Consider the following 14,442-nt stretch of genomic DNA (forward strand, 5'->3'; position numbering starts at 1 on the left):
TAATTATTTAATAGTATATGTAATTCAGTATGTTATATTCCTTCAACTTATACATGGCTATATGTTAGTTAAAGCTCAATTAAAAAAAAACACACAAAAAAGAAAACACAGCAACACAGAGATAACTCTTCTCTTGGCAATATATGTCAAATGAAAAAGAGAAAGAACTCCCATTACTTTTACAAGTAAACTCTTCTTAGCAATTGTAACTTTTTAGAGTTCCTAGTAATGGAGAAACAAAATAAAACAGGTTTCATTTAGAAATTTGGAATGCTAGGTTATTATTTTGTTGTTGTTGTTGTTGTTGATTCACACCCATTGATTTTTAAAGAGACTGGAAAGAGGGATTGAGGGAGGGCAGAGAGAGAAAACCATCTACATGAGAGAGATCCATGGATTGGTTGCCTCCTGCACATGCCCCCGCCAGGGCCAGAGATGAGACCTCCAACCCAGGTACTTGCCTTTGACAGGGAATTGAACTCAGGACCTTTTTGGTACTAGGGCCAATGCTCTATCCACTGAGCCACACCAACCAGGGTACACAATTATTTTAATGATGTCAGCAGACTACATGGAGATAAAAATGCTCTCACAAAACTTTATAACAGAAAAAATTGTGTGACACATGCGAAGTATTTCTTTAATAAGAGTACAGCAGACCTCTTCTCACTTAATGTTTTTCAGACATTAAGTGAGAAGAGCAAAGGTTTTATTTTATTTTCTTCCCTTTATTTTCCTCTTCATTTTTCTTTAATGAGGTATGTTCTTAAAATAACCCAAATTTACCTAATAAACCTAAATTGCTTAAAACATAAAAAGAAGTTAGGTTGGAAAATCAAAGATCATCTTTATTTGCTAATTGGTCTTCTCAAAGAAGAAGAAGAAAACTTTATTGTATCTTTCTAATGGGAGGTAGTTCCGCAATTTGAAGCAAGCCTCCTCTGGAAGTTCTGCTCCCAGCCTCCCACAGTGACTGGGATATAGAAGCTCTATCTTCCTTGATGATTATATTTTAAAGAGAAGAGTCTTGGATCATAAAAACGGGCAAAAGTGCGAGCTGGGATGAACCATGGGGGTGCATATAGCTTTTTGAATTAACGTTTTAATTTTCTTCTGATAAATAGCCAGCCAGAAGTAGAACTAATAGTTGGGTTCTGTTATATTTCTATTTTTTTTTAATCTTTATAATAATATTATAATAACTGTACTGTGAAAGATGGTTGTTAAACTTGTTATCATGGTGATTATAATACGTATATAAACGTGGAATCATGTAACTGAAACTGAAATAAAATTGTATGTCAACTATACTTCAAGAAAAATTGAGCAGGGAGAAGATTCACATTTCCAAGGGGCAGAGAAAATTTTTCAATTGCAAGTTTTCTAAAGTAAATGCTCTGGGAAAACAGAGGTCAGGTGACTGCCATCAGAAGCACTGGTCCAGAGTTCAGCCAAAGTGAGGGAAGCATTAGTCCATTGTGTTGTTTGGTTGTTTGTTTTTCTTGTTGATTTTTTCTCTCTCACAGGATCGGGCACAGAATCTGAATGAACGGCGAACCACCACCACCACCCTCACAGTGGACGTTCTGGACGGAGATGACTTGGGTCCGATGTTTCTTCCCTGTGTCCTGGTGCCAAACACTCGTGATTGCCGTCCACTCCACTATCAAGCTGCCATACCTGAGCTGAGAACCCCGGTAAGTACACTGTCTTCTTCTTCACATTCACCTCTGTGACCTCAGTGCGATTCTGATCAAGTGTTTTTCAGACATTAAGTGAGAAGTGCAGACTTCGCTCTTTGGGTGTTGAAACTAGTGATGCCCAAAGCCTGTTTTGGAGACAAGGTGCACACGTTTGGTCACAATGCACAATGATGTTATTTACAAAGTAGGAAGTATGTGATGGAGCAACAGCTCCCTGTGCACTGAGTTAGTTTTCCGATATGTTCTGTGAAACTCTGAAAACTAACTCCAGCTTTTCCTAAACTCCACATGTAAAAATGCAGTCCTCAATCAGAGGACACACGGGTCAAAAAGATATTCTCTAGCCTCATTAGGTTCTGAATTATTAGTGGAGATTAAGCTTGGCTACTTGGAGATGGAAACTAATGAATCCTGAATGCAAATATTTATTCCTTAAATATATATTTTAAAGAATTAGGAAGGTAAGGTTTAAATACTTGTTTTCCACACTGGTTTCTGCTTGACTTATTAAATTCTAAATTAAGCTATATTAATGATGGAGAATATTAAACTTTATTTGACATGCTTAATAGAAATAATGAGAAAAAGTAATATTTTCAGTATTATTTTATTTTTCTGAGTTAATATATATAGCTGGTATACTAGTGAGATCCCAAGAGAAGGACACACTGTTATAATAATGACCAAAATCAATGATCTGTCTGTTTAACAGTGCTTGATGTATTGAAAGAAGTAACAGAAGACAGAGGTTGCATGGGGAAGCACTGGATTGATTTCATAAAGGATTTTTGAGTCTCCCTTCCTCTTTCTTCCAGATTAGAGATTAAGCATCTTTCATGGTTTAATAGCTTCATGCTAAAGACAAGGCTATGCTCCAGATTTGGGATAAAAATATAAATTATAATAATGACTAGTGGTTTAATTTCACCAAAACTGTACTGAACTCTACAAAAATATCAACTGCAATCCATTTGCATAGTAACCATTGTTATGGTAATGTTACAGATGAGCTTTCTGAGGTACAAAGTTTAAGTAACTTTCTGTGGCCTTACAGCTAACAAGTAAAAAGTGTTTTCTTTTAAAATCATGCATCTTGAATTAAGTGTTATGCTATAAATTCCAAGATGATCAATTTTTATACTTCATCATCATTTTAACAGATTGACCCATTCTTTAACATTCTTTGAAACAAAGAGGATTTTCATTTTACATACTTAAATAATCATGGCAAATATTTATCCATTTAAGGTATATTTTTATTGCCAAAAAATGTAAATATGCATATTTGCAAAATTGGGCAGTTGTTCTGATTATTTGTGGCTGCATAACAATTCACCTAAACTTAATGGCTTCAACAAGAACTTTCCAATTTGCTCAGAAAGCTGCAATTTTGGCAGACTTGAAGAAGAGCCTCATTCTTGCTCCACATAGAACTGCCTGGGGCACCTTGACTGGGCACTGGGTCCCACTTTCAGAGTGGTTAACCTAACAAGTTGATTCTGGCTATTGTCACAAGCTCAAGCATGGCTGTGAACTCCAGGCTTTATTGCCAATGCCTGTGGGCCTCTCCTAGGCTCTCTGAGTTCCCTCCCAGCCAGGTGCTGGGTTCCAAGAACAAACTCCCGAAGAGAATTAGGCAGCAGGTTTATGAACAAGCCTTGTAATTTGCTTTGCTCTTCTGCTGTTGGCAAACCGCTGCCAGACTCAAGAAATGGAATGGCATACTATCCCATAATGGGACATGTGCCTCAATCACACACAAGAATACATGGGGAAAGAAATTTTACTGTGGCAATCTTTGGAAAATAAAATCAGTCATTGCCTGGCCGGTGTTGCTCAGTGATTGAGCATCAGCCTATGAATCAGGAGGTCAGGGCACATGCCCCAGTTGCGGGCTCAAACCCAGTGTTGGGTGTGCGGGAGGCAGCCGATCAATGATTCTCATCATTAATGATTCTAATCTCTCTCTTCCTCTCACTTCCTCTCTGAAATAAAATGTGTTGTGTTATTTTTTAATCAGTCTTAATGCTGATAATGAGTTTCCCTGTGTTCTTTCACATGCTCTCTTGAAAGCCCTCTGATTACTATGGTTTAAGAAGTGGAACCAGTTTTTGAGTTTCATGTTCAGATTGCTGTGTTTATCTCATTCTTTTCTTTTCCTTTATATATTTTGCTAAAATTGCTGGGAATTTCAATAAGTAAGATCTTGCTATTTAGAGTGAGAGGACTAAGCATTTATGTCAGCTTAACAGGACATGATGACTCTAATTACATACTTGCTGATCCTTTCCTGAATTAATTCTTAAAATTTTGAAGCTTTGACACCGGCTCACCTTCTATGTGAAATTTTCCACCAATTACCTCAGTGGTATTTTTGACTTGAGAAACCATTCTAAGTTTCAATATAATGCTTGCAAAATTTATGAGCTCAGAAAAAACTTGAAAGGTAGACTAATACAGGTTTTCACTCACAAAGCAGGACCTATTAAGAATTAAAAAATACTGTTTGTTGAAATGCAAATAATCATGTGTTTAGAGATAAACTTATCTAAGTGTTTTACATGTTTTTCTACTACTGAAAATGATCTTCAGAAAAATTAATGTATTCAACAAACACTAAAATTAATATTATACTGAGTATGTAAATGTATAAATCTGGTATCTCAAGGGTTCTAAAGTGAATTTTAGTCCTATGCTAATTATCATTTCTTTACTAGAGGCCTGGTGCACAAATTTTGTGCACCAATAGGGTCCTTTGGCCTGGCCTGTGGGATCAGGCTGAAATCGCATTTCTGACATCTCCCAAGGTACCAGATTGAGAGAGGGTGCAGGCCAGGCTGACAGACCCGACAAGTGCACAAATGGGGTCAGGGAGGGACACGGGAGGTTGGCCAGCAAGGGAGGGATCATGGGAAGGCTCCAGGGCATGTCCAGCTTGTATACCAGGATCTCAGTTTCTATACACCGGCTCACAACAGGAAGCTAACCTACCAGTTGGAGTGTCTGTCCCCTGGTGGTCAGTTCACATCATAGCGACTGGTGGGCTAGTTGACTTTCTGATCCCACGTGGCCAGTGCATGTCATAGTGAGTGGTTAAGTGGCCTTAGCATATCATTAGCATATTACACTTTAATTGGTTGAATGGCTGGCTGGACACTTAGCATATTAGGCTTTTATTACTAATACTAGAGGCCCAATGAACAAAAATTGTGCATGGTGGGGGGTATCCCTCAGCCCAGCCTGCATCCTCTCCAATCTAGGGCCCCTGGAGGGATGTCCAACTGCCCTCTCACAATCCAGGACTGCTGGCACCCAATTGCTCACCTGCCTGACTTCCTGATTGCTCCTAGCTGCTTCTGCCTGCCAGCCTGATCACCCCTAACCACTTCACTGACAGCCTGATTGATGCCTAACTGCTCCCCTGCCAGCCTGTTTTCCGCTAACGACCTGGTCACCCCTAACTGCCCTACCCTGCCGGCCTAGTCACCCCCAACTGCCCTTACCTGCAGGCCCAGTCACTCCCAACTTCCCTCCTCTGCTGGTCTGATCACCCACAACTGCCCTCTCTTGCATATCTAGTCCCTCCCAACTGCCCTCTCCTGGCCATATTGTGGTGGCCATCTTGTGTCCACATGAGGGCAACCATCTTGTGTGTTGGAGTTATGGTGAATTTGCATATTATTCTTTTATTGGATAGGATTAGATAATATAGAGGCCTGGTGCATGGGTGGGGTCAGCTGGTTTGCCCTGAAGGGTTTCCTGGATCAGGGTGGAGGTTTCTTTGGGGTTTGGGGTGGCCTGGGGGGAGGGGCCTATGGTAGTTTGCAGGCCAGCCATGCCCCCCAGCAAACCAAGTGGAGGCCCTGGAAGCTGGAATTTATTTATCTTTTATAATTGAAACTTTATAGCCTTGAGCACAGCCAAGCCTCCTGCTTGCTCTGTGGCTGCAGTCATTTTTGTTGGGATTTATTTATCTTCTATATTTGAAATTTGGAAGCCTTAAGCAGAGTCCAAGGCAGGCCAGGGCAGGCAGAAAGCTTGGCTTCCTCCATTGCCAAGCCTCCTGCTCTCTCCATGAACACAGCCATCTTGGTTAGGTTAATTTGCATAATTGCTCCTGATTGGCTGGTGGGTGTGGCTTGTGGATGTAGTGGAGGTACAGTCAATTTCCATATTACTCTTTTATTAGATAGTATGTAGGATTATTTTGTAAGTATCTATTTGACCCTAATGCATGTTGTATTGTATGCTACTTGAGGAGACTTGACAACTAGGATGAGATAAAATCCTTCTCATACTTGTATATTGTTTGTATTCTCACTTTCTGACTTTTTTAAAGTTATTACCTCTAAGTAGTTGAATTTTCCTCATACTGTGAGAAAATTATGGAGAGTATAAAATCCATACTTCTGTGTTCTCCATTTTCTATTGAGTCACAGAGACAGAGTAAACCCTTATACCCTTTTCTTTTTTTTCTTTTTTTTTCAGAATTGAACAGGTGTACACTGGTTGGTTGGTTGGTTGGTTGTTGGTTTGTTTGTTTTTCTTAGTAATTTTTTCCTGAATTTGTTCCTGTATTAAAATGAAAATATTGGCATACTATCTGTGTCTACTGTATATACCTTCCTTTATTTACTGTGCCTGCATTAGTTGCCTACCAGACAAATCAATTAGCAGATAAAAAACACACTCTGAGTTTTTCTCCAGCCCTGTTTTAAAGCCTTGGGTTGGATACCAGGATTGTTTACCTACAAATACCCCCACTGTGGTCTTTGCCATGAAGAACTCCAGTTTTCATGTAACTGTGGAACCTACCTCCTCTGCTTTATTGATGGTGCTCTCTCCTTCCAGGGAAGCTTTCTCAGTTATTACAAGAGTGGTGGTGATTTGCAGTGATGTACAACATAATTGCCTCTTGGCTCATGCTCATTAAATGTGTTACAATCTGGCTACTCCCTCCTCTCTTGTGTTTTATTAAACTCCTGGTTCTTTTCCTCCCCATGATGGCCCTGGGTTTCTCCTCTTAAATCATCAAAGCCTTTTTTTCAAACTGAATTGCTCTCAGATTGATTGATTCATTCACTCATTATTAAGTCTTAGTTATATATTTAGATTTCTAACTTTTACAACTTTTTTATAAATTAAACCTAGATCAGTGAGTTTTATTTTCTCACTATAGGGATGATCTAGATATATTTTCTGAATTGGAATCTCTCATGAATTTTAGCTTATCTTTACTACCTTTTCTATAGCTTTTAACTATATTTCCCATAAATGCTGCATTATCTTTTCTAATGCATTCTAATAAATCCATGCTTATTCTCAAGCTACTTGTTACTGCTTTGGGGGTCTGTTGGTTTGGACCTAGACTTCCATGACCCCCTAACCCAAACCCAATCAACTTCCAAAGATACTTTCTGTACTGCCTATAAAATGTCACTCAAATATGTTAGGTGACTATTTACACAGCCAAAATACCCATTTTCAGATATACTCTCAACTCTGCACCCCCCAACTCTGGTCTCTCCCACTTTCAAATATCACTTCACTGAAGGAAGTTTTTTTTGTTTTAAATGTAATTGTGATCTGAGTGCTTATCGATTAAAATTTTTTAAAAACTTCATTTTTTTTTTATTATACACCAAGTAAGTACCAAACTTTTAGCATCTCATTCAAAGTAATTTTATTTCTGACCACTTTATAATCTCATCTCTAATTTGCATGATGCAACTTGTCTTAAAACACATAGCTTTGTATGTATATACTTCTATAAGAATTACCCTCCCTTTTTTTCATTGTCTTTCACATATTAAGATATTTATTATTCAAGTTTCTGAAATAATAGGTTTTCAAAATTAAACTTTTCTCTGTGTCCTCATGTGTTCTTGCTATAAGTACAGAAATTCTTGTATTATAGTTGTTTACTTGTTTCTCTTTCACTAGACCATACATTTTTAAATTTTCTATTTGTCTCATATCCGGAGAACCCAGTCAGGTCACATAGTAAATGTTTAATGTATGTTGAATTGAATCAAATCATTGATTATAAGTTCAAGAAATATATATTGTTCACTGAGCTACTGCATATAAATAAGCATGGCTTTTGATTGCTCACTCAGAATAGAGTGTATTTATCATAAATATGCAGATGTAGATTGCATACATATTTATAATATATAACAAATAATATATTTATATATCATTTATATTCATACTATTCATTTTATTATTTATACATAATAAAATATTTTATTATAATCATATAACCTCCAAATAATATGCAAGATATAGATACATATATATCCATTTATACTTAATTTTAATATACTTATAGTGTTTTCAAATAAGAATGGACTGGCAAGCATTACCAACCTTGGCCATTGTCTAGTCGAAGATATCCTTCAAATAGGAGTCTAATAGGTGGTTTAGTTGAAGTAAACATATTTCCCAGTTGCCATATAGAGCCCCAGTTTAAAAGTATTATACCAGCATATTGCCTTCATACTACCTTCTTTTCCATAATGTTATAAATATTAAATTGCATCTTCCCTCAGACATTAAGCCAATTAGTTTCAAAATGTGTATTCTGGAGCTCTTTTTGGGCCAGCAATGTGATGGATGGAGAACAAAACAATTGACAGTTTTCACATTGCCCATAACTTTTTTAAAGAGAAGATTTTTTTTCACAGTAGGTTGAAAAGAAAAATAACATATAACTATAGTAAAAAAAAAAAAAAGCATTATCTGCCATTTTTCATCTCATCAACAATCATACCCACACACTACCAGCAGTAAATGATCACAGAAATTTTAGATCCAAGTTGAGAAAATAATGGCTAAACACCAAGAAAAGATATAAAAACTAGAATCCAGCAAACATTGTCTAGAGTTTGAAATTATATAATAGTAATTCTGAAAATGGTGTATGACATTCTAATAGAACCAACAGATCATTTATTCCTTTTATCTCTAGTCAAAATTTATGTTGAATAGGCTCAACCAATATAAAAATGTCAATCATTAGACAATATGAAGATATTTTCATTTTTGTGAAACAATTGAGGTATGAAAAACAAAAAGAAGAACTGAATTTATTGATATTAAAGGAACAAAGTCACTATTCTGCTCAATAATAAGATGGAAATTCAACTCTTTTTACAAAATATTAGTTTTTCAAAATAATTATTTTTCAAAATATTTATTAATTAATTTATTTCTTTTTAGAGAGAGTAAAAGGGAGGGAGAGAGCGAAGAGACAAACATCAATGTGTCTGGGGTGCCTCCTGTATGTGCCCTGCACATACCCAGGTATGTGCCCTTGACTGGGAATCAAACCCATGACTGGTGAGTGGGCTGATACTCTATCCACTGAGCTACACCGGCCAGGGCTCAAAATATCATTTTCAATTAACTTTAGACATGTGTTTTCTATGAAACATACATAAGAGAAAAGTCAGCCACTCAATTTGGACGTAATATTTGTAACTTAACATAAGCATTTCTTCTGGAACTCCCTCATGACTTACTAAATTGTGTAAAAACAAATTTCAAAGGTGTTCACTATCATAATATAGGGTGATATGTAAAAAAATCCAAGTCCAAATTGAGATCTGTGTGATGTTGTGAATATTTAATGTCTCTAAACCTCAATTTGGATTTGTTATCTCTAAAATGGGGAGAAAAATAACTAATATATGGGATTTTTAGTCCTAGAAAAGTTTCATGCAGCACACTTAACTTGTTTCCAGCAAATACTAAGAATCGAATAATATTAGCTATGCTATTATTATTGTATTGCTATGGTTATAATTAATGTAATTTCTTCTCTGGCTGGGTTTTTCACCCTGAAATTCATGGGCGGTAGTAGCTAATTCAAATTAGTTATTGAATAGCTATGTTTAATTGAGATCTCTTTTGTGATAGCCTCATTTATTCTGATTATGCTAGTCCTCATTAATTCAGTATGATTTCGGTCATGTAAAAGAATGCAATACCTTTATTGAGAAGAACAGTAGAGGCCCTGTCTTTTAATAAACAGATTTGGCATCGTCACTGCTTGTGCTGAATTAATTATGCAATATATTATCGCTTTGGGAAGAGGCAGCAGCTCTTGTAAAATGCCACAAGGTAATACTGTGAGCCAAAAATATATCAATGAATCACATTTTAAATGTCCTCCAGGGAAGCAAGTATCCTGCTCCCTTTTTTTTTTTCTTATTTTATGAATTCAAAAACAATGACTATCAATAAAGTTTTCAAACTGTCACACAAAACTTGCAGTTCTCCAGAGGCAGCCCGGGGCTTCTACTGCTGCTGAAGATAGGACTTCCACTCCCGGTAATATTTAACATTCCGCTTTTGTCCCACTTGCTAATTTGGAAAGTTTTTCACTATTTGCTTTAATTAAAATAAGTATTGGCTGCTAATTGTCACTTATACAGAAAATAGTTTGTAAAATTATATACACTGAAAATTGCAACCCTCAATCCCCTAAGATAGTCATGATTAATTTGGTGCTTGTCTTTCCAACTATCGAAAGCCTGTTTGAAACAATTATAGTTTATTTCATTTCACACAAACAAAGGAGTTTGACCTACATACAAGTGAACTGTTAGATGTTCCCTAGGCTGATAGAAATTTGTTTAAAGAGATTAGCCACTGGGGATTGGAGAATTATGTATTTTGTGTGGAGGGGCAGGATCTTGTGGTCTGGCTGGGACAAAAAGGAGAGGATATACTTCTTCTGCCCTCTACTCAAATGCATATTCAAGGGGGAAAAAATCTAATTGATTTAGCTTGAATAGAAGACATAGTTAACTTTATATGTCAATTTGTTCGACCTTGGCACTGCCACGATGGCTATGTCCAGAAGAATGTCTGGAAGGTCTCTTAGTCTAATTAGTACATTACCTTTTTATTAGTATAGATAGAGGCCTGGTGCACAGGTGGGGGCCAGCTGGTTTGCCCTGAAGGGTGTCCTGGATAAGGGTGGGAGTCCCGCTGGGGTGCCTGGCCAGCCTGCGTGAGGGGCTAAGGGCCATTTTCAGGCTGGCCACAGCCCCTTCGGAGGGGGGGAGGCTGCTGGGGTGCCAGGCCAGCCTGGGTGAGGGGCTGATGGCTGTTTGCAGGCTGGCCATCACCTCCAGCAACCCAAGCTCCCAGCCCTTCCTTTTTTTATTTATTTTTTTTCCCCAGTGCCTCCTTGAGCAGAGGCCAGGGCTAGCTAGAAGCAGGTATCTGGGATTCATTTATCTTCTATAAACTTTGTAGCCTTGAGTGGAGGCCAGGGCCAGCTAGGGCAGGTAGGAAGCTTGGCTTCTCCATCACAGGGGGCAACCCAAGCCTCCTGCTCCCTCCAGCTCTGTGTCTGCCGCCATCTTGGTTGGGTTAATTTGCACACTTGCTTCTGATTGACTGGTGGGGGTGGCTTGTGGGCATAGTGGAGGTATGGTCAGTTTGCATGATTTTCTTTTATTAGATAGATTGACATCAGATCCTGTTACTTCCCTGCTTCAAGTTACAATAGCTTCTTATTAAATGATCATTATTAGGTATCTTCCTTAAACATCCTATATGGCCCTGCATAGTCCTTTATCCTTGATTGCTGTAGATGAAATGCTTGTGTCACCCTCAAATTCATTTGATGAAATGTAACCCTGAGGTAATGGGTATTTGGAGGTGGGGCTCCTGGGAAGTGATTAGGTAATGAGAGTAGACCCCTCATAAAAGGGATGCCAGAGAGACCCTCCTCTCTTGCACTATGAGGACACAGTGAAATTGCCATCTATGAGCCAGGAAGTGGGCCCTCACCAGACACTGATTCAGCCAGTACCTTGATATTGGAACTCCCAGCCTCCAGAACTGTGAGAAATAAATTTGTGTTGCTTATAATCCTCCCAGTTTATGGTATTCTATTACAGCAGCTCAAATAGACTAAGACACTGACCTCATCCCTACTCTCTCTCACCCACTTCCTGACCTTCTTTCTGTCTTTTAACATGCCAGGCTCTTTCAGCTGGGGACATGAGCCTTTATGTGCTACTCTGGAATATTCTCACACATTCCTTTGTTTAGTTATTCTTGATTAAAATGTATACTGAAGGACATGATCTTGATTTTTATTAGTTCAAATTATGTGCATGCTTATATGTGGCCAAAAGATGAAAATGAAATGGGTAGTTCAACTCAGCCAGGTCACCACAAAAATAATTAAGTAAATAATAGTAGGAAAAATGATAACTACAGTTTGCAAGGTTATTTACATATAGCTTCAGTTTTTAGAAACTATAGTATACACAGTTGGCTTTTAGGTAAATCTTGTGTGTGTTTTTTTTATAAAACTTTTTCTAAAAATCTATTATTTTCTACTTTGATAGCTCCAAATCAATTTGATTTGTTTATTAATGTCATGTGCAAAGATACTCTTAGAGAAGGGGAGTAAATAGACCATGAGCCAAGCAAATTATGTATTTATTTCCCAACTAATGTTAGGTCATGATATCTTCACAACCTTTACAGAAAACCTTATAGCAGCCTCTGTCACCTTTTAACCCTGCTTCTACTTTTGGTTCCTTCAAGCCATTATTCACACAGCAGAGTAACTTTTAAAAGCATGCATCAGTTCAAGTTACTTTCCTGCTTAAAATATTCCAGTGGCTTCTGATCAAGGTGAAAATAAAATCCTGACACCACAAGGGGTTTACAAGGCCACACAAGATTTCATTTCTACCTATTATCTCCTTTCCTGCAGGACTTTTTCCTTGTTGCTTGAAACTTCTGAGTCTCTCTCTTTTTAAAATGTTCTTTATTGATTAAGGTATTACATATGTGTCCTTCTCTCCCCCCACCCTTGCCCACCTCTGTCCCTTGCACATGCCCTCACACCCTGGTGTGGTGTCCATTGGTTATGCTTATATGCATGCATCCACATCTTTTGGTTGATCTCTGCCCCTGACTCCCATCCTCCCTACCTTCTCTCTTAGGTTTGATGCTCTGATAGGTGCTTCTCTGTCTGTTTTTGTTCATCAGTTTATGGTGTTCATTATATTCCACAAATGAGTGAGATCATGTGCTTTTTATCTTTCTCTGACTTATTTTGCTTGGCATAATGCTCTCCAGTTCCATCCGTGTTGTTTCAAATGGTAGGAGTTACTCCCTTTTTATAGCACTGTAGTATTCCATTGTTTAGATAAACCACAGTTTTTTAATCCACTCATCTGCTGAAGGGCACTTAGGCTGTCTCTCCATGTGCAGATTTTATTGTTTACTGTGTTGTAAGACACTTTTGTCAGACCTTGCAATGTTTGATACATTCTCATTAATCAAATTCAGGTTTCATAAAGAAATATCACATCTTCAAAGAGACATTTCCCTATAACCCTCCCTCATGTTGAATTTCTTCAAAGAACAATTAATTCATACAGGTTAATTGAGTGGTTTTATTTGTTTTCAATTGCTACTGAAAGGCAAATACAATTTATAATAGCTCTGTTATATCTTCAGTGAATCCTTGAAGCTCATAGCTATTTTTGGCAACCTTGATGACGTCAGTTTGACAATGATATACAATAGTAAATAATGCTCAAGGTAAATGTTTTTATATTAGTGAAACTGAAAATAATCTCTAATGTCAAGATAATCAAAGAGCAATTACTATAGGTACTATAAACACATATTGATAATATCAAAGAGTTGTAATAAATACCTAAAAAATTCTAAACCCTAGTTAATAACATCTTGAAAGATAACTTATCTGAAGAAATACACAATGAAGAAAACACTAATTCCTAAAAGTATATATTTTAAGATGACATTTTTACATTAGAGGAAAAGCAGGAACTGTGGAATAATTTAAATATGTCTCTGCCCGCTAGCATCTCTTTCTTATGATTTGGGTGTCTTATGAAGAGTTCACATTTTTCAGCATGGCATACATGCAATGGCTCAAGAGTTATTTTAAACTTGCTACTCTGAATGCTTATGTCTCAGTGTGATTGCTTTGTAATGGATTATCAGAAATAAAGAATTCTTTGGGTTGTATTCTTGGGTTATAAATATGTTTTGTGTTCTTAAGCAAGTTTATACCACATATTGTCTAAAGACAGTATATATCAGATGGATGACTGACATTCAATCCTTATAAATTATGTTTTGTTATATACATTGGAAAATATCCTTCTAAAAAGAATGTGTGATATGACTCTCACTTGTGTACCTTAAGATTGTTGAGTCCTAATTATTTTTACTATAAAATAGCAATACATTTCAGTGTGTTGAACACTTTAGTGGAATTTAGGCACACATACACAAGAGAGTAAGAGAGCATCTATTTTCAAAATAATTGTGCCCCAAACATCGGTTTGTAATTAGTTGTTTAGAATGTGGATTTTTTTTCTCTAAAAAAATGTTATTAATGACAATTAGGAAAACATTCTAGAACATATAAGTTAATTTATCATCAGGGTATTTTTCTAGGTCTGTAGAAATACAGAGGCTTTTTTTTATCTTGGGGAAAGAAAATAGATATAAAGATTCATTCACTTTGGGGAGACAGCAGTAAATTTAACTCAGCAACTCTGAGTCATGATTGTCCTTGTATTGTACTGGTGGGTGGTGAGAGCAGCTCTGAGCCAAGGATAACCATTTCTTCAAGCAGCTTCCCTCTGAAAACTTGATACTTGCCATGGGAACTACACATAAAAGCTAACTCTAATGCTTTGTTCTATTTTTTTCTTCTTCT

General features: G+C 37.1%; 1 protein-coding gene across 1 annotated transcript in view; it reads left to right on the top strand.

Annotated features, from left to right (window-relative positions):
* The window catches only part of PCDH15 (protocadherin related 15), a gene marked incomplete at its 3' end in the record, with an annotated part of 622,267 nt that overhangs the window by 278,298 nt on the left and 329,527 nt on the right, over positions 1-14,442 (top strand). Inside the window, exon 9 of the mRNA XM_084903437.1 lies at positions 1,527-1,697. Coding sequence (XP_084759563.1) covers positions 1,527-1,697 — 171 coding nt within the window. The remainder of the gene's footprint in view (positions 1-1,526; positions 1,698-14,442) is intronic.

This window comes from Pipistrellus hanaki (genome assembly GCF_964339955.1).
Source record: "Pipistrellus hanaki genome assembly, chromosome: 14".
NCBI lineage: Eukaryota > Metazoa > Chordata > Mammalia > Chiroptera > Vespertilionidae > Pipistrellus > Pipistrellus hanaki.